Below are 27,968 nucleotides of genomic sequence, written 5' to 3'. Positions count from 1 at the left end.
AGTCGGCAACATTTCTTTCTGTTTCAGCAGGTAGTGCACAGAGGTGGAGAATGAAGAAAGCAGGAAAGGCCCAAAACAAATTACACCAAGCTAATACAAAGGCTTCGAAATCCAAACTAATGGTCAGCCCAGTCTTGTGATGCCTGTGGACCTCAAGTCCAACTCGGTAATCCTTGTGACCTTGTGATAAGTATAAGGCCCCTAGAACCACAGACATCAGATACTTCAATGAACTCACCGAAATGCTGAGTACTTCCTCTCTAGGCTCTGATTTTCAGAGGCTAGTTTGGTTGAATAGTCAAGGCTTACTCTTCAGGTTTGGTCTGTGGTAATAAATGCATATATTACTGAGAATAAGTACTATGTACAGCCAGCGTTATTTAAATAAAATGAGATATGACTTTATTGAAATTGCATTTAAAGCTTAGTAGCTCTTGGACCTTTTGTGGCAATATTGGAGTCCTGTGTAAAAGTTAACAGATAAACTGTATCTTACACTATGTTTGTTTGGATCCTACTTTTATGCCAGGATACAGTTCCACAACATGTTTACTGGAGCATTTTCTCACAGTTTGCATGGCGCAGCAGTCTTCGCAGGCTTTGGAGTCGTGGTCCCACTTCATGCACCAAAACACCCTAAGTGGGAGTCTGTCACGGACAGTTGCCTGTGACAGGATCCACATGGTCCGAAACCATCCGGGTTCTTGGGTGACATACCTCACACCAGGAGAACACTTCTCAAATTAAATAGATTTGACAAAACATAGAAAAAAGCCAGTCAAAAAGAGACTAAGGGGTAGCTTATACCAGATCAGCGCTATTTAGTGTGGCAATGAAGGAACTGACATCAGCTCTCTGGGGTGGTGCTTATACAGGTACCGGGCACGTCACTCCCACCCCAGATGATGCTGATGACATAGAAGCCGAACAACGCCATCTACCCACATGCAGGGTTACTGCTCGCAAATTTTCCGGATCCAGTCTGATGCCTGGGAAATATCCTAAGGTAAGGAATCTGCGGCTAGGAGTCTCTCTTATATTTCACATTTTTAATTTTTTTTTCTCCACTAGGAAAACATTTGCCAGAGCAAATCTCCAACATTTTCCAAGTTGGCAAAGAGTTGGAGAGGACCCTGTGAATGTCCACAAGTTCACAAATTTATTGATGTTCATAGCGATACATTGATTCACCAACTACTCATCCTCAGAATAATGTTTACTCCTGTATAGTTGTATGCAGTCACGGTATGTAATTTTCCTCCACACAAAGTTCCAAATTGTCCCAAACGTGACATCCAGGCTTTATACTTCACTCCTAGCTACAAATATTACATAAAGCTAAAAGATATTATGGATGCTTTTAGCAACATGCATTTGGAATTATGAAAATTATATTTACTTGAGTATTAACGAATGATTGGTATAATCAATTTTCCATCAAGATGCATAGGTCAGTCTCCAATCTGTTCTGCAACTATTTTTAATGTGGGCCCATTTGTCAGCATCAAGAAATCAACAACTTAACTGACACCGAGGGCTCAACTCATGGGTGCTTAGCTAAGCAAGGCATTTCTCCCTCCATTCCCATAAAAGTCTCCTGATTTTGTAATCTCCCATTTTCTAGAGACACCAGAAAATCTTGGAATGATGTCGTTTGTGGACTAGTCGGGGCTTTCCACCCTTCCTCCTGCACAGGATCCCAGGGTTTGGTGTGAGGTCCTTTGGGTTGGATCACATGACTAGGGCTTCTCTCTCTCTCTAATTAAACGTGGAATATACATTCAAGCACCCACCAAGAACACCATCTAATCTTGTCCTGATTACACTAAAGGATATTATGGATGCCTGCCTGCCTCTGGAATCGGGCTCCTTCTTCCTGCCAAAACTGACATTACATGCACAAGGGGGTTTACTTACCATACAAATCTTGACATGTGTGGTTACTGTATGTTCTTGTGCCTTTAAATAAAGGAATGTAAAACTACTACGTTTGCATTATTTCTAATAAGCTATAAAAAAGCTTTTTCTGTGTAATCAGGAAACCCATTATATGACCTTTGTGGATTGGTGTCTGGCCAAACTCCAGCACTTAAGGTTACTTCTGGCTCACCTGGACTGGCCTCTCCACCTTCCCTCTCCTCCCCAGAATCATAGGGTTTGGTGCAAGACCGTTTTGGAGGGGGTCATATTACCAGGGATTCTCCCCCTCTTATCTCCTCATAACTACGGAAGAGTGATTCCCTCAGGGTGCCCAGCCCAAGTTAACTTTGTGATCAGCTTCCTCCATTGTTCCTCTTGAACCAGTAGGGTTTCCCTGGCAACTTGGCTGAGCTTGTGAATTAGCGCTTAGCATTTACATTGGCCTACTGGACTCAGGCCATCAGATTGCTAGGTGATAGGGTTGCCACCAGATCCATGTCGCCTTATTGTTAGGGCTAAGGCTTCCTTTGGTCCTGTATCATCTGAGTAATAGGTTGGTTATCTGACCATTAATGCTTCCCTTCTTACTTAAACAAGAACCTTATGATGTACAGCCTTGACGCCCAGGTGAAGGGTGATATGATAAGGACATTGCCTGTTTGGGCATGGAAAGGGCTTAGGCCAGAAACTCTACCACTCCACCTACTGCCACCAGGTAAGTAGCAAATCACCACCAGAGGGGGAAACTGTTACTGGGCTCTTTGGCTTACCACTCCTAGGCACATGTGTGAGCCTTCCTCAAGCGCCTCACCACCTGTTAGTGGACTCCATGATGCTCAAGGTCCTGATTGCAAGATGCTCAAAGCAAGGTCCTGATTGCAAGATGCTCAAAGCAGTGCTTAATTTGTAAATAAAAAGGTGCCAGTGCCCAAAGCCCTCCTCTTAAACACACGGCTGCTGCAATTTAATGTGTGAACATGGAATACTGAGGCGACGTACTCCTGAAGCCATTGCGGGCCTCTTCAATCAATATAAAGCCACTCCTTGCCCCTTTCGCTCATTCTTGCAGCTTTCTACTTTCTCCCGTTGTGATGCTTTTTCGTTTTTCTCTTCCTCTGTTTTATCCATATGTGTTTTTTGCTCACAGCAAATGCTTGAGGCAGAAGAATAAGCCCCGGCCCTCAAAAATAAGTGCTGGTGCTCAGCACCGGAAGCAACAAGCACAAATTAAGCACTGGCTCTAAGTCTCGATCCCGCGCAGGGTCCTGGGACCATTCGCAAAGCCCTTCCTGACAGTTGTCTTTGCACTCGATATCACTGGGGAAGTCGGAGAAGTCCCACACACATAAAACAATCCAAGAAGTCAAAGAGGTTCTTCACTTTGCCGTGTCTATCAAAGTCTGCAGACGACACACAGGAACGCCAGCCCTTCAGGACCCCGTGAGTTGGTGGAACCTGAACCTGGGTTTGCTTCACCCTTGCCTGATTTCCGATTTTCCTGGAGCTGGAAGGACCCCCACCCTGGTGAAGGAGTGCTATGAGGCCATGCGCCTCTATTTTGGGTGGCCGGGCCCGTCTGGACTACCTTTGCATCCCATGGGTATGGGAGAGGCCCCTACTGGACCCAAGCCAGAGGGGCCCCAAAGATCCCATGCCAGATCCAGAGCAGAGCCGCCAGCAAGACAGAAATCTTCTCTATGTCTTATGTAGTGCCGATGCTAGTAAGTGACACCTCTCCTATTGTTATTCCTGATTTCAACACAAAGCTGGATGAGCATCGTCCAACGCCGACTGATGCAGATTGGGCTCATGCCACCAGAGTGGAGCCAGTGCCCTATTTGTTTGATAGGTGTGAGAAATGGGGTCTCTAGTTGGCACTGGTTTGCACCCTGTCCAAGTAGGGACCCTCACTCTAGTAAGGGTAAGGGTAAGGGAGTCACACAGATAAGATAATCCCTTCTCACCCCCTTGGTAGCTTGGCACTAGCAGTCAGGCTTATCTCAGAGGCAAAATGTAAAGTATTTGTACATACACACACATACACACACAGAGTAACACAGTGAGAAGCACCACAAAAGTACTCCACACCAGTTTAGAAAGATAGCTATTATTTATCTGAGTAAAACAAGGACAAAAATCCAACATACACACAATATGAATTTTTAAAGAAACACACAGTAGCAAAGATAAGGATTTTCTAAAATTAAGGGCCTGATTTAGATATCGGTGGAGGGATTACTCCTTCGCAACAGTGATGGATATCCCGACCGCCAAATCTAAATACCATTGTTTTCTATGGTATTTAAATTTCAGCAGATGGGATATTCGTTATCGTTGGGCCCGAGGAACCCCTCAACCGAGAACTAAGTCAGGCCCTAAATCTTAGTAAAGTGGTTAGAAACACAATAGCTCCAACGGGGGCTATTATGGCATCTTGACGGTTGTCGTTCCCAATAGTGCGATACCACTCGCGAGGGAGTGCGGGCCAGTCACGGAGTTGTATGGACCCCAGGAACAGTACCTTGGAAAATGATGAGGAAAAAAAGTAATTGCACGGAGTTGTGGAGGTGAGACGTCGCTGTAGCTGGTGCGGCATTGGTTCCTTACTGCTACCAGGGAGGTGAGGCATAGTTTCCTTAATGTCAGGCAGGGGTGGCGTCAGTTCCATTCTGTTAGACATGGCTGCTCTAGGCATGGTTTCCCTGTACTTTTTACTTTGGAGCTCCTGTTTTTGGATCCTGTGCTTTAATTAGCTTTTTCTGGCTTTGATACTCTGGGCACTTTACCATTGCTAACCAGTGCTAAAGTGCAAGTGCTCTGTGTCTAAAAGGTATTGGTAATTGGTTTTCCATGATTGGCACATATGATTTACTGGTAAGTTTCTTGTAAAGTGCACTATGGGTGCCCAGGGCCTGTAAGTCAAACACTGCTAGTGAGCCTGCAGCACTGATTGTGCCACCCATGTGAGTAGCGCTGTAAACATATCTCATGCTGCCATTGCAGTGCCTGTGTATGCGGTTTAACAATGCCATGTTGATCTAGCAAGTGCACCCACTTGCCAGGCTCAAACCTTCCCTTTTACTACTATGTAAGACACCACTAAAGTAGGCCCAAGGCAGCCTCATGGGCAGGGTGCTGTGTATTTAAACGGTGGGATATGTACTGGCTTGTTTTACATGTCCTGATAGTGAAATACTGCTAAAATTGTTTTTGACTATCGCAGGGGACTATCTCTCCCATAGGGTAGCATGGGAATTACCTTGAAATATCTTTTTAAGTGTAATTTCCCACTGGGAGCAGATAGAGATATGGAGTTTGGGGGTCTCTAAACTCACAATTTAAAAGTTGACCGCATTTGATCTACCGTCAGAACTCTGTAATGTTACTCTGGCAGCCAGCCATCCCTCCATCAAGTCGGTATACACCTGCCATTGAGATAAGTATGTGTCATGATGTGCTTCCCAAAATGTTGACCCCCTTTCTGCACCTTTATCCAAGGTTCTCTTGTGTGCTTTAACTTTGGTCTAGCAGAGCTCTGCTCTGGACCCAGTTAAAGGTTATCTTTCTACCATTTTTGCGGATGTCACACCAGCCTTCTCTCTTTAGATCACCTGTTGTGGCTTGGTTCCTTAAAGGCCTGCAGCATTAGTTTCCCCTCACACCATTGATCATATGACTCAGTAGGACCGTAACCTTGTTTTCACCTTTCTCATGTGCGACCTATTTGAGCCTCTGCACAACTGCCTTCTTAGGCTATTGACCATCAAACTGCTGTTTCAGTGGCCATGAATTCAGAAAGGAGGTATGTGATTTGCAGGTACTCTGTGCACCCTCCTTATATGTCCATTTACCTGGACAAGCTGGTTCCTCGGACATTTGTGCCTCCTTCCTTCCGAAGGTTGTGATTCCTTTCCATATAGGAAGGAACGTCACTCTGCCTACCTTCTTTGCTCCGCCTCATCCCTCCAAAGACTAGGAGAGACTCCACGGTCTGTACCTAAAAAGAGTGTTATCCTTCTATCTTGAATGCACAAAAGAGTTCGGGGGTAAGATCAACTCTTCACAAGCTATGCAGGAGCTAAAAAAGGGAAGGTGGTGCAGAAACAGACCATCTTCAGATGAATCGTTCTATGCCTTAAGATCTGCTACGCATTGGCCAAGAAGTAACCACGTTAGGGCTTCCTGGCCTACTTCACCACAACCAAGGCTGTGACCACTGAGTTAGTGTGCGGCGTCCCCTCCTGGACACCTGTCAAGCAGCAACTTGGGTTTCTTTGCACATGTTCACCAAGCACTACTGCCTAGACTGTCAGGTCTGTGGTAACATGCACTTCACCCTTTCGGTTCTGCTGTACTTTCTAATCTAATTGGCTTTGCAGTCCCACCTCTGGGGAGGTATTGTTTGAGTATTTAGTCTAAGGTAAGGAATCTACACCTAGAAGTCTCTATGAGATGAACAAGTTACTTACCTTCGGTAACGCCTTATCTGATAGAGATTCTATCTGACCGCAGATTCCTTACCGAGCATTCCATCCCACCCACTATACGAACTGATTACGGTGTAAGAGACACCCTTCTGAGGGCCTTAGCTTGTCAAACCAATGGTCAGTTCTCATTGGCGCTATGTGTTCCTGTCGTGAAAAGTTGTAAAATTAACTGACATCAGTGCCCTGGGGTGGTGCCTACAGAGGTACCGCACATGTCACTTCCGGTGCGAAAGACGCCGACAACGCCTTTGCAGAGCTGAACGAAGCCACCTACAGCCTGATAGGGCTACTGCTTGAAAATCTTCCAGATCAAGTATGATGCCTGGGAAATATTCCAAGGTAAGGAATCTGCAATTAGATGGAATCTCTACCAGTTAATGCATTACTGAAGGTGACTAACTTGCTCACTACACAACGAGCTGCCATTACCCAATGTGTAAATGTACCGTGCATAAAATTACACATTAGAGAAATAGCAGCTCATAAAAATGTCACATGGCATTGGCAGTAATAAGACTGGGAACCTGCAACTGGCATACCGTTGTAGGACTATTACCAATAATGTTTGTGAATCTCAAAAAGAAGTTTGACATGGATCAATCAGTTGGACACATCGCCCCTCCACCCCCAATCATTAAAATGGTAACTACAAGATCAATGCATCATCAATTCTAGCAGGACACACTGCCTTCAGATAGACAATGCGAGACACATCTTTTCAAAAGTATCATAATGCAAAAGGCCCACGTTTAATAATAATTTCAGTCCTGATGGATACAGCACACTCTCGATGGCAAAACCCTTTTTTCCCCTATTTGACGCCTCACCCACAGCTGAACATACTTGCGGCATGCATATCACCCTTGGCTAGCACACCATTGCTAATGAACACCTCACTCACAGTTAAACACCCCACAGCTGAATGCAGAAGCCCCATCTGGATACATCACCTCAAGCTGAGTGCATCATCATTTTCTGTACAAATGAAGTTAGGTCCTCTCTGTTAGACATTCAACTCCCACCTGGAGATATTACCACATGTGATCATATTATCCCTATTTCAGACACCACCATCTGCTGGACACATCTCTGTTCTGTAGGACAGTCAACACTGAGCTGCAGAAAAACCTCAGTTAAAATATGAATCCCACCTTGACACACCACCCAGAGAAAACAGCCCCCCAGATGGGCACATCATCCATGTATAAACAGAGTATCACAGGAAACACACATACAGCTACTAACATCCTTCCTGTTAAAAATATTACTCATGCATTCTCAGCTAGAATCCTTATTCATCTGTGCACATCAACCTCACTTGAACCCCCTCACTGCCACTCAGTCCCTGTCCAGCACATCATCTATAACAGCACATATCATTCTCGCCCCATGTTGGACGCATCATACCAGATCTGAAGGGTGTCCTTGTACTCACCTACACAGCCACAGCACGGCTCCCACAGTGTGCCCAGGCAGAGGGCACACTCCCTGCAGCATGGACAGCCTGCCTCTTTGAGTTGGCACTGGCACAGCTCCTGTGGAGAGTACCAGAAGATGTTACATCCTGTTCTGGAGGAGTTCCCAAATGCACCCACCGTAAAAATAATGGAAAAGCATTTCGGCTCAGGGTTTTCTAGCAAAGACTTGGCACCATGCAAGCTAGGCAAAGTGACTATTGCACTCTATATTTTCACTAACATAGCCCCAATGCCACTAAAACACAAGTTGATGGAAAGTGGAAGTTGTGGTTTGATAAAAGACTGTGGGCCTCATTTAGATTGTGTCTAAAGGCTAGCTCTGCATTGTTTCCCCTGCCTCTTTTAGCCAATGACCTGGAATCCACTGGACCACTGGGTTGCAGGGACAGTGGTTGCACCCTAGTTACGTTGGCACAACGAAGACTAATTTTTCCTGTCCAAATCTGCCACACAAAAAATGACACACCCGGGTAAAGAAAACAATGGCCACAATTCTAAGGGAGAAAACTCTCTGCATGCCATAGCATTGTTATTTTGAGTTTCCTGGCCCCAAAAGAACACTGGGAGCATTTACAACCCGATAACAAGTTGGTCACCTTTAAAATGCTACTGCTGCCTTTAAAGGTATCAGTTAAAGGTGGATTTTGGCAAGAGATTGTTTGGAACTAATCAAAAAATATTTCCGCCATCAGACAGCAAGAAGGAAAATAAGTTCCTAACCTAGACATTTGGGCAGTCACTCTCTCTCTAAAGAATAATCTAACGAGCATACCCAATCCATCAAGACTGCCTTGTTGGTGGTTTTCCTACAAGAGCATTGTGCAGGATAGGGAGGAAAAAGTTTAAGTGGGAGGTATGGAAAGATTCAATAAGCGTTGAGTAGCTGTGGAGAGTGTGACATGGGAAAGTCTCTTGGTTGTTGACTCCGGAGCCTACTGGAGCAGGTTCAAAACAGTGACAGATGTGGTGCTCTATTAAGGGATGTGGCTTTAGCTAATTTCCGGGTTCATTGCCTCTCTTCTTCTGTAGCAATTTCTGGGTCTGATTGCAGGTGGACCGATAAATTCCAACCCATCAGAATTACGAGTTTGGCTGTGTTTAACAAATCCATAATTATCAGATATGTTAAATACCTAAGCCACAGGGGCTATGGCGGAGGAGTGTTGCCCCACTGCCAAAAGGCAGAAAAATAAAATCATAATAAAAGTACTTTATTATAATTTTATTTTTCTGCTTACAGAGGGTGGGGCCAGCAACCCTCACATCACCAGGGAGGAGGAGTAGCGGTGGTCTGCTCTAAATGCGCATGTCAGTTTGGCCGGCTATTCGAGACTGGCCAAACTGACATGGGCACTTAGAACTCCCTACCCGAGCTGTATTTTACAGCCGGGTGGAAACCAAGCGCAGGCTCCCACTCCCTCCCTGAGGGGCATTTCAACCCGCTCAGGCCAATCCCAGCACTTTCTCATGCTGTGTAACAGCATGAGAGAAGCGTCTGGATTTGGTAGGGAGTGGCGCAGAGAAGCACTAAGGTGGCGGTAGCACCACTGAGGTGTCCAGCAGCGCAGGTGGGTGTTTTTTTTTTTTTGTAATTTAATATTCCCCATCCCATCCCACCCCCACTGTCTACCCCCCGCCACCCACCACTCAAAGCGCTCCTCTCTGGCCATCCCTGGCAGCAGCCACCACTGCTAAGCTGCCCTCAAAGTTTGGCAGGTTAAACATGCTGAAATTTAACAGGAGAAATTGTATGCTATTTACTACACCATGCAGATTTTGGTGCATTAAACACCAAAATCTGCAAGTTATTCCCCACAAACTTGTGATAGCTGTTATTCATTGCACACACAAAAATAACATACCGCATGGTATCATTATTTATCATGTGCAATAAATAACACCTAAACTCATAATCACACCCATTGTGCTTCCCAATCAATTATGACAGCAACATAGCCCCTCTTTCATATGTAATTTCAACACATCCTTTTCATTTCTTTTCCCACTCAGCGTTGACGTTACGTTAATGTAAGTTAGTGTTGACATGACAATTGATTATCCCCATCTACATACTGACCAGTACACTTATGTGAAGAGATGGTGAGTTGTCTCCTGTTGTTTACCTGCAGGAGGCACTTGCTGACGTCACTGGCGCATAGTGCTTTATTACAGCCAGTCGCAGGGTTGATAAGAGAGTAGTACACGACCGCCAAGATCAGCGCACAGCCATTGGGCCAGCACATCTTTATTCACTGTGCATTTATGGAAGTGCTGAAAAAGAATTTCCAGGTAGAAATAGAGAAATGAAGTGAAAGTGAGACATTTGAGGAGGTGAGACAGGGATTGACCTCCCAAGTTCAATACCTGATTCCCAATGACCAGAGTTCACTATACAAAATCTAGTTCCTAGAACTTCCAAACCTAATACCCATTGTGCTGGGGGGACACATTTAACAACTATAATACCTCAGAGTGTAAATCCCAGAGCACTTGAACATAGGAATCAAGACTCATTGTCCACAAACCCCAAATTCAACACCCAGATAACCCACATCCACCACTCAAAATCGAGCACCCAAACCTTACACCCCACACATAAAGCATTGGAATGCAACATTACAGGCCAGAATCACAAAGCATAAGCCCTAAGCTTATGTTTAAAAATTGCTCTGTTTACATCTGTCAGGTATTCACAGAGGAATATCTAGCGGGCATACATGCATTTACAACTGTGTAAATGTATGCCATGACCTCATACAATTATACAGTTGTAAATCCAATGCATAAGATCAAGAGTGGGTCGATTAAGGAGTGGCTGGTCTTGAGAGATTGTAGATATTCGCAAAGTCCTCTCCGACCCATTCCCTACTTGGAAATGATTGAAGATTTGCCATGCACAAAGCTGGAGTAAATCCACTTTCAGGGTGGAAAGGGAAACAGAAACTTCATTAATGTTGGTGAGTGTGAAGATGTTGGATATTTGCCATGGGAAAAATGGTTTCCCTGAGGGAAAAAAATTAAAAAGTGTGCAATTACCCATTGGTCTGCCATTGCCAAGTGTGTAAATGTGTGAGGAGAGCGAGTACGCACTGGAGAAATAGCAACATGTTATAACATCGCCTATTTGACAGTAGTAAGCTAGCACAGCTTTCAAGGACAATGTTTGAGATTTTAAAAAAGTAGTAAGACTACATCCATTTGTAAGAGAATCTTATTGACGCTCATTTACTATTGATGGGGAGTTCGAACGTACATGCTTAGAACACCTGAATCTAATACGCAACCTCCAAAAAAACTTAATCTAACAGTTAATAGCCAGCACCCAAATCAACTTGCAGTATCAACATCAAACCATATCCAACACCCAACGGGCTAAGCACTCATGTCATACACCAAATATCGAGTATAACCGTCATTGACCGGAAGAGGCCGGGCTGGGCCCCCTCTCTTACGTTTCTTTTTTTTCTCCCTGCCAGTGGCACTTTACTCGGGCGTTGAGCCAGGGGAGGAGCGGAGCAGAGGACGCTGAGCAGCTCTCCGGACCCACAGGCTCCTCCGTGGCGGACACAGCCCTCTAAACCCTTTCAACCCTGGTGGGACCTGCAGGAGGCTTTTCCCACCACGGGGGTCCGTGGTAGTGTGACATCGGTTCCAGCGGTGCTCGGGAGAAGGACGCCGAGCACCGCGTGGACAACTGTGTACAACAGTACCAAGGAGCCGGAAAACTTATATCGGACCCCCCCAGGAGGTTTAGTACTTGGTGCTGTGCCGACACAGCGAGGTGGTACAAGCGGCTCGTGAGACCCCGGGGGAAGTGGACACGAGGTGAGACCACAGGAGGAGGCAAGGCCAGAACTGCAGACTGTGGAGGGGGAGCCGGGAGCCGGACTCGAGTCCCGCGCAGTGTTAGAAACCTGTGACCCTGACACACCACTGACCCTATCCAGTGTCGTCTGAATTGTGTAAACAATATAGTTCTGGAAAAGAGCCCTACACTGCAGGGTGAGAACCAACGAACCCAGATAATCGACGTCTCCGCTGCCCTCATCATGTCCAAACTGAGGTCTTCTAAAATAGCTACAAATAATGATTCAAAGACCCTGGATAACTATCTTTTTAAAGTAGTTAGTAAAATTAACAAAGATAGGAGATCATCATTAAGTAGGGTTAGTCCAGAAACATCTCCCATAAGGCAGTGCTTACCCCCTACACCAATGTTTCAGAGTGTCTCGACCATTTCCAACAACGAGAACGATTTAAATATTGATGTTCCTGTGGTAGAGCAGGGTTGTTGTTCCGAACCTATTCAAGTACAGGATTGGACATTACCATCAAGGTCTCCTCCTATTCAATCTCCTACTAGGAGAGCGGTACGTGCTTGTAGGAAGGGGCCTGTTAAGAAAGCAGGGTGTCGGAAGCCAAAAAAAGCGGGCCCAACAGCTACAAACAGGGGAAATGTCCCTGAGTCCACCAATATTATTGAGGGTACTAGTCTGCACTCAAGTCAAATTGATCTTTTTGTCACAATTCTTGAATCTAAATTGGAAGCTCTGATCAGTCCCCTGGTGGCCAAGGTAGAATTAGTGCTTCTTAGGGTTACCAGACTGGAAGGCCTTGTAGAATCTTGCCTGACTCGGTCCACTGTTCCACAGAGTACCCATTTAGACTCATTAGGCTCTATGGATAACCGCCCGGTGGGTGCAGTTACACACTCTATAGATAGAAATAGGGTGGAAGGTTTGGGGGCTACTGTTCAGGCCCCACCGACTGTAAGTGTGCTGACCGCCTCATCTTCATCCTCATCTACATTGCCAGTAGGGTCGGCGAGTGCACAAAACACATTTAGTCAACCACGATTAATACAAAGGAGTACTCAGGAGACTATAAGAGGGTCAGTTACTGATAGAAGAAGTATAATTAGGCGACATAATTCTATTAATCTCCCGCCAGAATGTGCACCATATACTGTGGTTCTAACAAATGTCCCAGAGGTTGACTTGTGCTCGAATGGCTCTGGGGTAGAAGCGTATCCTGCTCTTAAAAACAAGACGCTTGCTTGGTTGAATAAGAACTGTGGTTTTCCTTGTGTCCTTGCAAATGATATTTTATTTACCCGCAGAGTTAGTTGGATTGGCAATGGCCCTAAAAATAGAGGTGGAGACTGCATTATTATAAATTTTAAATACCCACAACACGTGGCAACAGTACTTCTGAGAGCTACAACTTTGCCAACTCTAGAAAATATGGTTCATGCTAGACCTCTAGGTTTCTTTTATAATCATGGGTTCAATACTCAATGTCGTTTGTCGTATGTGCAAAGGCAATGCTCAAATGAGAACGGAAGAGGAATGGATGTCTGTACCCCGAATGTATCTGTTAATATGTCCCGGTCTCAAACTAGGGGGGAGCCAAGTCATCATCAGTTGTCTTATAGGCAGACCGTTAACACTCTACCTCTTCACAATCCGTATGCTGCCTTATCTTCTATGGAGGAAAATGATTGACTGCCAAATGTCTTGGGAAACTCTTCCCAGTCGTCAGCATCATCCATCAAGATTGCTACATGGAACATTGCTGGTTTAAAGAGCAAGTCTGGGATAGTTGAATGGGAAAGGACACTAAAATCTTTTGATGTTATTGCTCTACAAGAGACTTGGGACCAAACGAATAGCTTTTCCTTAGATGGCTTTTGTCATTTTTGCATTCCAGCTACAAATAGCGTGGCAGGGAGACCTAAGGGGGGACTATTAAGCCTTTTCAAATTGGATATGAAAGGTACCTTAACCCAATGCCCCTCGGGCTCAGTAAATTGCCTAATTGTTGAGCTTTCGACCCAGAATAAGGGGAAGATCCTGTTTATAAATTTTTATAATTCATATGCTAATGATTCCACCAGTCAAAATCTGGATGACCTGGATAAATTTTTGTCAGTCTATAGTATAAATGTTAATACTTTTGAGTTAATATTACTAGGGGACTTTAACATACATCCATGTACCCTACCATGTATTAGGAGGGATGAGGAAGGCCCTCCCTTTTCCTCAACTGCTCATCCAGAACATACTAGGCAGGGGGATCATCTTGAGCTCTTCCTTGCTAAATGGAACTTATATGAGTCTGGCTGTGGAGACGGGAATAGCAGGTCCCCTACGTTTAAGGGCAAAGAAAATGGTACTATTATTGATTATATTTATTTGTCTTCCTTTTTGTTAAATAGTGTTTTAAATGATTGTACTGAGGTGTCAGTTTTTAGTGATCATAATCCTGTTGTACTTGTTTTTAAGAACTCTGAACTGATTTCTCTCAAACTAGTCGCAGAGAGTGGGGGCTTGAACCTCAAAGTCAAAGACCAGAATCGAAGGTTGAAGTGGACAAAAATAGTCCCTGAAACTTTTTTTCAGGAGGTCTTATCTAAAGTGGAGGATGAAATTTCTATATGTCTAGCGGAAAATCCAGATCCTAAGGAGGTTATAGTAGCATTTGATCAGATTTGCTTAGAAATTCATCGTAGTCTCCAGGCTAAATCTAGCCAGAAGGCTCTAGATGGCAACAGATGGTTTGATAAGGAATGTTCTAAAGCACATGGTGTACTACTTAAGGCATTAAAAACTATTCCTCAAGATCGAACAAAAATAGTAAATGCTAGGAAAGTGTATAAAAAAACCATTCTAGAGAGGAAAAGGACTCTGAAAGATAACGCCCTGGCCCAACTCTTGGATCCAGATACCCTAAAAAACAGTGGTTCATTTTGGAAAATAATAAATCAGCCCTTTTTTTCTGATGAAACTAATACTCCTTTAGAGGCAAACATTCCTGATGAGGGCTGGATAAAACACTTTAGTCAGATATATTCTAATATTGGTCCTCTTGATGGAATTTTAGCAGATGAAGTGGGGGAAATTTCCCCTGACAAGGATGCAGTTATTTTTGCAGTTGCAGATGTTGAAAGGGCTATAGACCTAACCACAAAAAACAAAGCCCCAGGCCCAGATGGGGTACCTGGGGACGTATTTAAAAGTTTTCCAAAATTTTGGTCTAAGGTATTATGCAAGGTTTTTAATAATCTTGCATTCGATAAAATCCCGTCTTCCTGGAAGAAATCTATAATTATACCAGTGTTTAAAAAGGGTAATAGGCAAGACCCATCTTGTTATAGGCCGATTTCACTGATTGATTCCTCAGTGAAAATTTTAGGTCGAGTTATCTTAAATAAATTGAACAATTGGTTAACAGAGAAAGGGGTCCTAGCAGATGTGCAGTATGGTTTTAGACCTAAAAGGAGTACTATAGATCAAGGCTTGAATTTGTATTTATTAATAGAAAAATACACAAAGGCAAAGGAGGGTTCCATGTATCTGGGGTTCATGGACCTCTCGTCAGCCTTTGATCTTGTAAATCGATCTAAATGATGGAAAATCTTACTCGACATGGGGCTGGATAAGGCTCTTGTTAACCTTTTAGTAGATTTACATACTGACCTAACAGCTTCTGTTAGAGTTACTACTGCGGGGCGATGCACCAGCCACTTTAACTCAGAAAGGGGAGTCAGGCAGGGGTGCATTCTGGCCCCCCTTCTTTTTACTATTTATATAAATGCCTTGGAATCTACACTAAAAAATGCTACCCAGGACACCCCACGGATAGGAGAACTCGGTATTCCGGTCCTACTATACGCGGATGATGCTATCCTGCTTTCTCGTACTGGTGTTGGTCTTCAACGATTATTGGATGTCTTTGAGGTTTTTATGACTTCCTTGGATTTAAAGATCAACGTTAAAAAGTCCCAGATTATGTTCATGGGTAAGGGTAATAAAAAGAAACTCCCCAAAACTTTTACTTGTGGGAGGCAAGAACTGTGTAGAGTAGCAACATTTCCATACTTAGGGATCACATTCGATGAGAAAGGTTCCTGGGGCCCCCAGATAAAAAATAGAAATGTTGCCCTTGTAAAGTCGTCTTCTGCTCTTCGGGGTTTTATGAATAAACTCGGGGCGAGGCCAATTATTAGTTTGCTAAAAATGTATGAAGCAAAATGCCTTACAATAGCAACGTATGGAAGTGCGATATGGGGCTATTGCTCTATGGAAAGTATACAGATCACGGAAAATAAATTTCTAAGATCGGTTCTCTCTCTTCCACAGTCTACTTCCACACACATTGTCCATACTGAATTGGGTGTGGGCTATATTTCAGATTTGATCAAACTGGCCCCCGTTCTAGCCTGGCTAAAGATCTGGCTGAATCAAGAAATTCCGCTCAACCACGCCATTTTCAAAGATTGCCTGCAGCTGGATAAAGTTAATAAAATAGCGTGGCTAGTTTATATCAAAAATTGTTTTGTTAGATTAGGGAGAGCGGATCTTTTTTATTCCCCGGATTCAATAACTGTTAAAGATATTGGACTGATTAAAAGCATGATGAAAGATCTGTTATGTCTAGAAAGAGAACAAGTTGAATATGAGAAACCATCAGTGCGGGCCAGTATCATTTTGAGTACTTATGTGGGCCCTGAATTATATTTGTCTATTGTAAATCAACCCTTTCACCGGTTTCTTCTAACACGCTTTCGGTTTAACCTGATCCATCTAACTCTTGGCCAGTTTCAAACCTGGTCTCCTCCGGAAAAAGGAACGCCGTGCAATTGTGATAATTTTTCGATCCAGAACACAATGCATTTTCTGTTATTCTGTGACCATTACGCGGCCTTAAGAAAGAAATACTTGTTCCCAATTCTAAAGGAGGAGGGGTTCATACAGGTCAAACCTGCCCTCTTGTTCTTACAGTTATTACAGACCCCTAGGATTATGTTCCATGTTGCTAGTTTTTTAGTGGGAGCTGTTAGGGTTAAGAAAAAGAAGTTCGCCATCAATCCGATTATTTTATTGTAATAAATTGACTGACTAGTTAACTTTTTATAGGAAATGTAATTTCTGCGAATCTGGGAGAATATTAATGTTTTATGTTAAATGATGTTTTTTTTTTTTTTTTTTTTTTTTTTTGGATGTTTTACTTTACTGACCCCCCCTTTTTAAACATTGTAGATAATATGAATTGTTGATTGCCTGTAATACTTGATTGTACTTTTTTTATGCCTTTTTATGATATTTATTTATCGAAATAAAGTACTTTGACTGACTGACTGACTGAGTATAACCAAATCCAACACCATCACCAAGGGCCAGATGTAGCAAAGGGTTTTACCCATTCTGTGTCTATGGGAAAATTCGTTGGTACATATGGGCCCAAATGACTAAAAACACAGATCTAAACTAGAAGCAAAGCACTAAATCTCAAGACTCAAAACCCAGCACCAATACATAATCCTACACATAAATATTTCTAATACCTTCATTAGGTGGTGATCATACACTGCTACGGAGTAACATTAGTTTACATGTCTTCATACTAAATGTCAACATGTTGTGCTAGCACCTCGGTGTTAAGACACGGATCAAAGTCAAGTTAAGACAAAATAGGGTGTTAATGCTGACACCCTAGGCTGAGGTATTTACTGAGTTCACAAAACACCTCTTATTCAAAGTTCCCCCACCTCTCAATGAGGCATAACGTGCAGTTTCAACATTTATCACACTGAAACGAGCAAGTTTTCTATTTTTATCAGCATTTTACCCTCAAAAAATTCTCCAGGATTTGTCTTGCGAAATCTGTCAGGAGTAAACAGCTGGGATGTAATAGTTATTGGGCAGTTCCAATCCCTGCACAGGAACTGAACTCTGAATAAGGGCTAGAGCAGTGTTTAATTTATATATGTGAAAGTGCAGCCGCCCAATTTTTTTTGCAGCAGTCCACTGCTATTGCTTCTGAATGTCAAGTTTGCAGATTCTTATGGCTCCTATAGTACAGATATCACTTCATACTTCTTTCATCTATCACAACACACCTGACCCTTTATTTGACTATTACAGGTTCGTTTTCGTTCCTGCATTGTCTTTTTGTCACAGCTTTTCCTTCTTTATCCTCCTCCTTCTTTTTCCCTTTCGAACTTTCTCTCTGTAGTTCTGGGTCAAACTCTGCAGATGAAAAATAATTCCAGTCCCCAAAAACGAGCGCTGGTGAGCCCCAGGTACAACCACCCGCTCAAATTATGCACTGTGCCAAAGCTTTTTATCATTGCGATATGCAGTCACCCAGCCTACCACTCATTACATTAATAGCCCAGAGTCCTTTCCTGCCTCTTATAATTTTAAAATCTTAATTGTGAATGCCCAGCATTCAGATGTAACACCAACTCCCCAAAAGGCCCACATGTGTGTCAATGTCCAGGGAACCCAGAATTTATATTCAGATACCACATCCTCCAAGTGAAGGCTCTGCTGCTAAGCAACTAAACTTAGAAACCAGTAACCAGAACCCTAACCCTTGCATCCAGTGCTTAGCACCTAGATCTCCAAATCAATCAACACATGTTAGTACCAACATTCAGTACCACATGCCGATTCCACCTCATTGAATATCAGCTATCCAAAGCACCCACATGCAACACCCAGAGACCAAGGCCCTCTTCCAATAGCCAATGTGTTTACATTTCTGCATAAAATATTTTGCTTTGTAGAGAGCTGCATATCGTCAAATGGTCACTTCTGAGTGCTTTTGTTAAAGTAATAATAACTTGCTTTTTATATAGCACTTCACACCACACTTAATGTGGTTTCTAAGTGTTGTAAGTATGATTTGTTGCTATAATCAAATTTACAGTACTTGGTTTACTGACCTCATGCATTTACATACATCAGAATTGTAAGGAACTGTCTCTTTTTGCATGATCACCTCCAAAAGGCTGGTATCCCCATTGACGTGTACAGGGCTACAGACTGACAACTCAGCTGTGTTAATTTCTGAATGGGGCTATTAAAGTTGGTACTACAAGGTATCAATAAAACGTTAATTGAATTAAATGTAACTCTTAAACAAATGGATACTTTAGAAAGTTGCCACTTTGTTGCCCAAGTATTCCAGTGACTGTTTATCGCTGCTAGCCACTAAACAGCCGCCGGCCTTCCTGGGGTGAGGTGAGAACAACTCTGAGGAAGGATCACAAAGGTCCTGCTATTGGAATAGGTGATATTTCTCCCTGGCAGGAAGGCCAAACAGAGTGTGAGCCCAAACGCTGAGCTTTAAAGTTGAAGCTGTCTTTGAAGTGAAAATGGTGGACACACATGAGAGGAGCTGCTCTTTTGTCCTGTTAGACAGGTTAGCGTCAGAGAGTTGTCAAATTAGTTTTCCTTTAAGTGTGTAACCCAAAGGTGGCCACAACTCTAGCGTGTGCTACCAAGCTCCAGACACCGAGAGAGGGGTTCTACCATCTTGGGACTTGGCAGAATATTGTACTCTGGGATAGATAGATACCACACTATGCAGGAAGTCATCATCAGGAGGGGGCCTGGTAGCCCAGTGGCTAGTAGTGACCACATCTCCCAAGTTCTAGGCATAAAGTGGCATCCTTGGCACCCAGACTGCAGATTACTTCTGCACTGGAGAGAGACCAGAAGAAAGACTGCTTTGCTGTTCTCTGGTCCCGGCAAAGAGAGGCTGCACCAAAGACTGGACTGCAGTGCTGATCCTTGGGCTAGCAAAGAGAAGGGACTGGGCCTGTGATGCCCTGCTTGGGGAAAAGTCATCCCTGAGCCCCAGCCAGAAGTGACTTCAAGAGTCAGTTGGGTGACTTCCTATTACAGCTCCAGGGCCACAAAAGCTGAAGAAGCCTGCCTTGATGAATTGGTAGCCACAATCACTTGATCACCACTGACCACTGAAGCGCAGCCCAGGAGACCATTTCATGATGCTCAGAAGCTGCACCCAAGTCGGCTGGGCTAAGGAGAGTCATCAAATTGCAGTTTTGTATAGACATGAGCCTCTGTTAAAGGGAACCACTGTTTTCACAATAACTAGAGACCAGTAGACCAGTAACAAATGTTTTTTGGGCTGGACTTCAACCGGACTACGAAGACTTCTATCACTGGTTCAGCATCCTCAGCATACTTCAGCATCCTGTACCCCTTGCATCAGGACCACTCTATTGATGTCTATGGTGGCTCACCCACAGATCCTGAAACTGGACTGTAGACTGCTTTGATTGCAATGTAACATTCATGCCAAGCCTCATTGGTCCCTGTGACTTGCTTCCTGTCATATTTGGTCTCCCAAAATGGCCTGGGGTAACTGAACACGACTTTACAAAAGTTCTCAAAAGTTTTCTGGTGACGGCTAACTGCAGGAGCTGCCAATGCTTATTTGCGATTTGAATAAAAATCAGTGATTTATTACTTGTGTAACAATTAATACCTCTGGTACCCTGGGGGATTTTGTTTGATTTGTTGTCTACACATTCAAAAAAATTAGAGCTATTTTTAGGTCGAGCATTCGAGACCTCTTGTATATACTTTAGTATATACTTCTATACTTCTTTATGGGGTCTCTGCTTTTTCACTGGTTTGTTTCAGTGTCCTTAAAAAAAACCTTGCTTGCTAATGGTCAGTCCTTGCTATTTGTCCCACCTTTTCCACAGTTGTACACTCCCCTGGAGCATGGCCCTAGTACTTGTACCCTTCCACTTGTGCCTATGTAGCATGTGCTTAGGGATTACTTTTTTCTTAGGCTAATAATATTTGACAGAGCGCTGGATGTTTCAGTGGCTCCAGTCTGTTTCTGTTAACAGGGCTCTAGTCTATTACTTATTTTCATCTGCAGTCATGTGTGACTTTGTTTATTCCATTCCTTACTCTCCCTCGCACATTTTTTAAACGTAGGTGTTGCATTATTAAGCCTGCCCTGCGTAGATTAATTATTCACTTTTAAATGCAATGTTGATTTTTTTATGCTTTTTAAGCATTTAAGTTTTTGTGTGTTTCAGTAACTTGCTTTTTGGGTAAATATTAACATTTATCAACTTTGTAGCAGGATGAAGGATACATTGTATTTATAGGTATGTTTATATGGTGTTCAATGTGAGTTATTGGCATTAGGTAGGCTGCATGGTGATTTAACTTTGTTTACTTATTGCAAAACTGGTTACAAACCTAAGCAAAACAACACACCATAAAAAAGTTAATTTTTTATCACACAACAAAGCATATAAATTATTCAATGTTGAATGAAACCTGGAAGTTTATAAAGCAAATGCTTTCTTTTGAAATAATCTCTTTATTATGTAGTGGGCTGGAATACGTTTTCTTCTTAACAATTTGAAAGCTTGGGAAGTAGCGTTAAGTCTTAGTGTGAAGCTTAGCATCCGTACATTCGGCCACATCACTCACTGCCTTTCTGAAATAAACATTCACAGATGCTGGTTGTAACAAAGATAACAATCTTTAGGGCTGGCTGTTTAAATTCTCTCTTTCTTCCTGAATAGCTGTCTGCTACTTTAACACATTTACAACTGTTTCACACCACTCCATATGTAGATGCAGAGCTGCTTTAGCGCTGCTGTTGCCTTGTGCGACAGTGTTTTTTGGTGCCTCCCACCACATGACTAACTCATTAGAATTCCTTACTACCACTGGGCAAATGAGCCTCTCATTTTTCTTTATCCCCAATTTCAAAAACATTTATTTGTTTTAAAGCACTTGGAAAATATGGCTTTATTAATCCACTCAGTTATTTCCATAAAATATTGTTCTGTTCTTTGCAGCAGGCACATTAACTCTCTACGCTACTGTATGGCGAGTTATAGCTGCTTTGTACAAAACTCCCATCTTTTTCCTTGACAGGAACATTAATCACAAGAGGTGCCTTGATATTTTAATTGTTTCCTGAAAGCTAAACGCAAACGGAGATTTTAACAGGTGCCTTAAAATTGCACGTTTTGTAAGTTATTGCTAAACACAGCACCTCCTTGAGGTTAGCACCCCCAAATCGAGGCTCACCACCCGGTGCGGCTGCACCACTTCCACCGCTATAAAGCCGGTTCTGCGTAGATGAATTATTCACTTTTAAATGTGATGTAGATGCGATATTGATTTTTTTATTGTTTTTTAAACATATGTATTATATATATATATTAAGAGATGGCAAAATAATAATATAAAACATTTTTTTTTAAATTGCAACATTTTCAATTTCAACTGCAGATAAAGGAAGAAGTTAAATAGAAATGCTTTAGTTATATACAGGGCCACTAGATTTGTATGGCAAAAAGGACCTCAGTGTGCAGCAGAGTTGACAGATTTATATGTAAAAAAAAGTCCACTTATGCATTTACAACATCAATAGCTCTAACTCAAAAAAAATGCGAGACCTATTGTATTGCAAATGCTTGTTATAAATTGGGTTGGATTTTGTAAATGCTTTGCACTTTTTTCCTTGATAAAGTCTGACTGTTCAAAGTATCATAGCTACCCAGGGTTGAGCTAAAGTTTTGCAAATGAGTCTGACTGTACCCAAGACGGTTTTAATAGACAATGAGGTCGCATAACCACATCATATAATAAACTGCTTTCCTCACAAGGATATAAGACTGAGTTTCTTGTATTCTAACTAATGACTATCAGTTGGCTGCATTTTTAGCAGCAATTTTTCAATTTACTGAGCCATCCTGCCTTTTAACAAGGTTTATATGTAGAAAAGAGGGGAAGGCTAGAGTCTCATTGGAGACAAGAAGATGAGGTTTTGTTTTAAGGTTTTCTCTGAAGTGTGATTAGGGTGGGTTCCGTTCTTAGGTTTGGGCTTAGTGCATTGCATAGCTTGCGACACTGACATCCAGGGTCCTACTTACATGTTTTATTTGCTTGAAGGCTTGTTGAGTATTCAGGCTTGCACCAGGGTGCCTTGTGTGCGGTACAGAAAATTCGAGCTGGCTTCTTCTGTCCAATAAGGCACTACCAAAGCTAATGTACAGTCACACTTTGACCAATCTAATCACATTATCGATGCTTGATATTGAAGCCTTTGCAGCCTCTCGATGACCTTCTTTAGGAGCCCTATTCGGTGCACGTTACACCGTTGACTAAACATGCCATTGCCAGCGCTTTGTCAACTTTACCTGGTCAAGGGTTGGAAGAAGTGGCAGTCTTTTATAGAGTAATCTCGCTGAGCTTTCATATCCAACTCTCAATACAAAGAGCTCCGAAACCAAAACCAAACCCCAAGAACACTGAAACCCACAACAAAAAGATCCGAGCACCTACATTTAACATGAAATGCCCAACACAACAAAATCAACACTCAAGGTCCAGCACCCAGAGTTAGCACCTTTTCCTCCTGATTAGGAGTGTCCCGGTTCTGGTCCCTGCGCAATCACCTGTTTGAGCAGAGATCAGTATTATACTTTTTGCAGCAATTTCCACATCCCCTATGTTTTTCAAGGGGGGAAATGCACGTTATTTCTCATGTTTAGTGGGAAAACGTGAAATTTGAGGTAATTATCGCACCTGGTTTATTCCACACCCGGAGGTGTGGTATATCAGGCCACTCCTAAGGAAGGACTTTGCTTACAGCATCCAGGCCACCCACACACAATACTCTATATCTAAACCACCCAAATTTACCAGGACTCAAAGTCCAAACACAACACCCAATGCCTAAAACCTCTAAAACTAACCAACAACCAGTGCCCAAGGCACCCACATTTCTCATCCAATAAGACACGCACCCAAAACCTAACGCACTCAGATCCATCACCCAGAGTAGAGCACATAAAATCAAAGCCCAGAATGCCCAAATGTCTCAATGTCCATCACCACAATTCAGCACCCAGTACTCATCACCCAATTCAGTGCCTAGTACCCCTCACCCTTTCCCAACAGCCAATATCCAGATCACCGAAAAAAACAAGAGACAATCGTCAGAGCATACACATTCATCAAATAAGGCCCAACACCGACATTCAAACAGCCACCTCTCAAAGCACCCAGGTTCAAAACTGCCAGGATCCACTACCAAGGTCAAATGGCCTTTCTTCTTCATTCTCTCTCACCTCCTCCCATCCTCCCACTTTATCTTGCCTTCTCCGTCCGAGATTCTGTCTCCGAGTTCCTTGTTTCCCCCCATTTAAACCGAAGCTTATCTCTTCCATTTCCGGTCCAGCTTTCTTCAGTGAATACATCTTCTTTCTCCTACCAACCCTTTCCTTTTCCATTCTTCTCTCATACACTTTTCTTTGCCTTCCTCGCCGCCCTCTTTTGTCTACTTTCTTCCCTATGTTCTACTTTCCCAGCACCTTGCTCTCAATTCTGCACCGCCGCTCTCTCTCCCGTTTGCTTTCCGATCTGCTTTATGCTCGTCTCTATCTATCCTTCTATTCCGACATCGACTCTGTTTTCTTCCTCCCTTCTCCATTTCTTTGATTTTCCCCACTCTCTTTTTATTTTTCTCTCCCTATTTCTTTTTCTAGCTTACACTTTTATTCTCCTGCGTATATTTTTGACGAAATCAGTTTCTGAGTTCAAACTCGCGTTAGTTCTTACCTGGAGAGATGCCCGTCGTCTGCCTATGTGTCTGTCTAACTTCCTGTCTTTTCAAGTGAAGGGTCCTGCGAAGGCGGAAGGTTTACTTTCGCCTCCTGCCTCTCTGTTTTCTTTTCCCTCTCTCCCCCCCCCCCCCCACCCTCCCCCCCACACACTTTCTGTCTTCTCCCTCTGGAGGAGCTAGTGCAGCAGTAAGGTAGGGGGAGGGGCGAGCGGTGTTACACAGAGCTCTAAGTCTTCAGAGACGGAAAAACAGGATCAGCACATCTGGATGGAGGCCTGGGAGGGGAGGAGGGAGGGCAGAACCCCTCCCATGGGGAGTGGAAGGGGAAAGCTTCCCCAGGCACAGAGTTCAAGTTCCTGCTCTCCACACTGAAGGCGCACACAGGAGAGAGGAGCCCGCATACTCCGGGAACCCCTAAAACCTGAAATCGCATCTAAGCAATCATATTATAGCTCTCGCAACCATTTAACGCTGCTTGCAGAGCGAGTGCAAGGCCTATCTCCGTTTAAAAGTGAAAATAACTTGGTCTCAGGGGGCAGACAAGGAACCCTCCTCTCCATTTCCAAACTGCTTTGTTGCGAACAATTATGCTGAACCTCTACACGATGTTGACAGTGACGTGCATTTCGTATTCATTCCGTGTGCTGTTCATCTTGTTAACCACTGTATCATCATTGACCAGTTATTGTACTTTGATAAAATCTGTTATACTGCCACTGTCAAAGCATGATTAGACTTCAGTGTCTTGTTGCATTCCTGCTCTGAACTACGCGAGTTTAGATAGATAATAAATAACATAATCCGAAATCCAAAAATTTGCTGATTGGGAGATATAGGGGCAGGCAAAAACTACTGACTATCTTGTAAGTGTGGAAAATGCAAGGGCTGCAAAGAACTCCAAGCCACCACGTCTCCTCAGTTTTAAAATAGTGGCTGGGGAGCCCTTAAGCAGTTACATTGGGCTACACTGGGCTCCAGGAGTCCAAGCCCCTAAAAATAATGACTAGCTCCCTGCTTCCAAAGATCCCTGGGGGACAGACCTTCCCTTCGATCTGCTGCCACCCAAAACCCCATTGGGAGATATGGGCGCAGGAAAAAAAACACTGACTACTTTGTAAGTGTGAAAATAGCTGTTTTATTGAAACAGGTTGTTAGACCTGACCGCCTTATGGTGATCCCCCCCAACTTTTTGCCTGCCTCCCTCCACTTTTCTTACACTGTTTGTGGTGGTTTTAGGTCTCTGTGCACTTTACCACTGCTAACCAGTGGTAAAGTGCATATGCTCTCTCTCTTAAACATGGTAACATTGGTTGATAACCAATTGGCATATTTGATCTACTTGTAAGTCCCCAGTAAAGTGCACTACATGTGGCCAGGGCTTGTTGATTGAATGCTACTAGTGGGCCTGCAGCACTGGGTTTGCCACCCACATAAGTAGCCCCTTTCATTTGTCAAAGGCATGCATACGTCATGCCTTTTCCGGTGGCTAGCCCTCCTTGAGCGCATCGACCAAGTACAGAAAACATGCGAGGCTCGCTGTTTTCTGTCGGATCGTGGACTACTTTTTCTTTACTTTCCTAGCGCGATTTCACTTGCCAGAAGTCGAGTGCTTTACACAGTTAAATGCACTTTTTCGGATCCCGTACATAAATGCACTTTTGCCGATAGGTGAAAAGTCGGATTAGGAGTTTACAACGCTATCAGCTCTAACATGAGCAAACGCGAGACCCGTTGCATTGCAAATGCTTGTTCTACATATGTCACCCCTAAGGTAAGCCCTAGGTAACCCATAGGGCAGGGCGCTATGCAGGTAAAAGGCAGGACAAGTACATATGTGTTTTATATGCCTTGATAGTGGAAAACTCCTGAATTAGTTTTCCACTACTGTGAAGTCTGCTCCTTTCATAGGATAACATTAGGGCTACCCTCATATACTGTTTGAATGGTATATTCTGATCAGGAAGGGGTAACCAGGTCATATTTAGTATGGCCAGAATGGTAATACAAAATCCTACTTATTGGTGACAGTTGGATTTTATATTACTATTTTAGAACTTTTAGAAAGTTAACATTTCTCTGCACTTAATATCCATCTGTGCCTTACAGCCAGTCTTCAGTCCATGTCGGGGCTGTGCTGGTTGGCAGCTCCCTTGTGCATTTCAACCAGGCAGCCACAAACACAGGATACTCAATCACACCTGCACTCATCTGCATACTAAATGAGTCTTCCTGGGATGGGAGGGTGGAGGGGCTGACAATTAAATTTCAAAGGCTAGTGGACTTCCCCCACACAATGGACTGCCAAACCCCCTACTGGGAGCCTGGCAGACAGGCGTGTACTGAAAGGGGAACTTGTACACTTCAAAACCACTCCTTGAAGTCTCCCCCATTTCAAAGGCAGTTTTGGGTATATAAACTGTGCCCCTGACCCCACCAACTCAGACACTTCTGGACCTGAACCTTCAACCTGTCAAAAGGAACTGCCTGGTTGCCCAAAGGACTCATCTGGACTGCTTTGCTGTGAAGGACTGCTGCCCTGCTGTTACCCTGCTGCCCTGCGGCCCTCTGACTTTGGTGAGAAGTGCTCTCCAAGGGCTTGGATTGAGATTGCCTCCTGTTTTCTGAAGTCTCAGGGCCAAAGAGACTTCATCTCTTCAAGGCAACTCCTTGTGTACCAAAAATCGATGGACAGCCTAATGGAAAGGAACCGGAATGATGAAGCCTGACTTCCCGAGCAAAGATCGACACAGCGCCTGCGTTATGACTGGAAATTCGGCACACAGCCGAGCCAGAACGACACAGCCCAACTTCCTGAGTGAAGAATTGACGCAGCACCTGCCGTGCGACGGAAAATTCAAGGCATCTCCTACCGGATCGAAGCAATGCATGTGACTTCTTCCTGCACGCCCAGGATTTTCTCTGCATCGTCCCTGGGTGTCAAAAGATCCCCGTGTCGCAATGAGGAGCCAAGACTGCACACTGGAAATCAACGCAAAGCCCCTTGCAGCGTGGAAAGAAACAATGCATCGTCTGTGCCGTGTCGGAAAATCAAACTCACACCTTATTTTTCCACACATCTCCTCCTCCGCGGTCTCTGTGCTTGGTAATTTTGACACTGTAGGAGGCTGGCCTGGCTTATAGTGGGTACCTTGTGGTACTTACACCTTGTGCCAGGTCCAGTTATCCCTTATTAGTAGATTAGAAGTTTTCTAGCAGCTTAGGCTGATAGAGGTAGCTATAGCAGAGCAACTTAGGTTGAACTAGGAGACCTGCAAAGCTCCTACTATACCACTTATATCACTTAGCACTATATCATAAGAAACCACAATACTCAGAGTTACTAAATATAAAGGTACTTTATTTTTGTGACAATATGCCAAAAGTATCTCAGAAGATATACTCCCGTAGGAGGTAAGTAATATACACAAAATATACACACAAACGAAAATCAGGTAAGTAAACAGTTAGAAAAGTAGTGGAAACACTGTAGAACACAATAGAGTGCAATAGGAGACCATAGGCCTAGGGGCAACACAAACCATATGCTCCAAAAGTGGAATGCGAACCACAAATGGACCCCAGGCCTAGTGTAGTGTGTAGAGGGTCGCTGGGAGTGTAAGAAAACACTAAGGGCACCCAAGATACCCCACCCCAAGAC

General features: G+C 43.6%; 1 protein-coding gene across 1 annotated transcript in view; it reads right to left on the bottom strand.

The window, feature by feature from the left end:
- LOC138299658 (twisted gastrulation protein homolog 1-A-like) overlaps positions 1-24,434 on the bottom strand; it is a 46,998-nt gene extending 22,564 nt beyond the window's left edge. The window contains exons 1-3 of the mRNA XM_069238119.1: positions 24,307-24,434; positions 10,009-10,156; positions 7,843-7,942 (exon numbers count right to left, since the gene is read on the bottom strand). Of these exons, the coding sequence (XP_069094220.1) occupies positions 7,843-7,942; positions 10,009-10,128 (220 nt within the window). The 5' untranslated portion in view covers positions 10,129-10,156; positions 24,307-24,434. The remainder of the gene's footprint in view (positions 1-7,842; positions 7,943-10,008; positions 10,157-24,306) is intronic.
- Positions 24,435-27,968: the final 3,534 nt, after the last annotated feature.

The sequence above is a fragment of the Pleurodeles waltl genome, chromosome 6, assembly GCF_031143425.1.
Source record: "Pleurodeles waltl isolate 20211129_DDA chromosome 6, aPleWal1.hap1.20221129, whole genome shotgun sequence".
In the NCBI taxonomy this organism is placed as follows: Eukaryota; Metazoa; Chordata; class Amphibia; order Caudata; family Salamandridae; genus Pleurodeles; species Pleurodeles waltl.
This window is presented reverse-complemented; position numbering and strand designations above follow the sequence as displayed.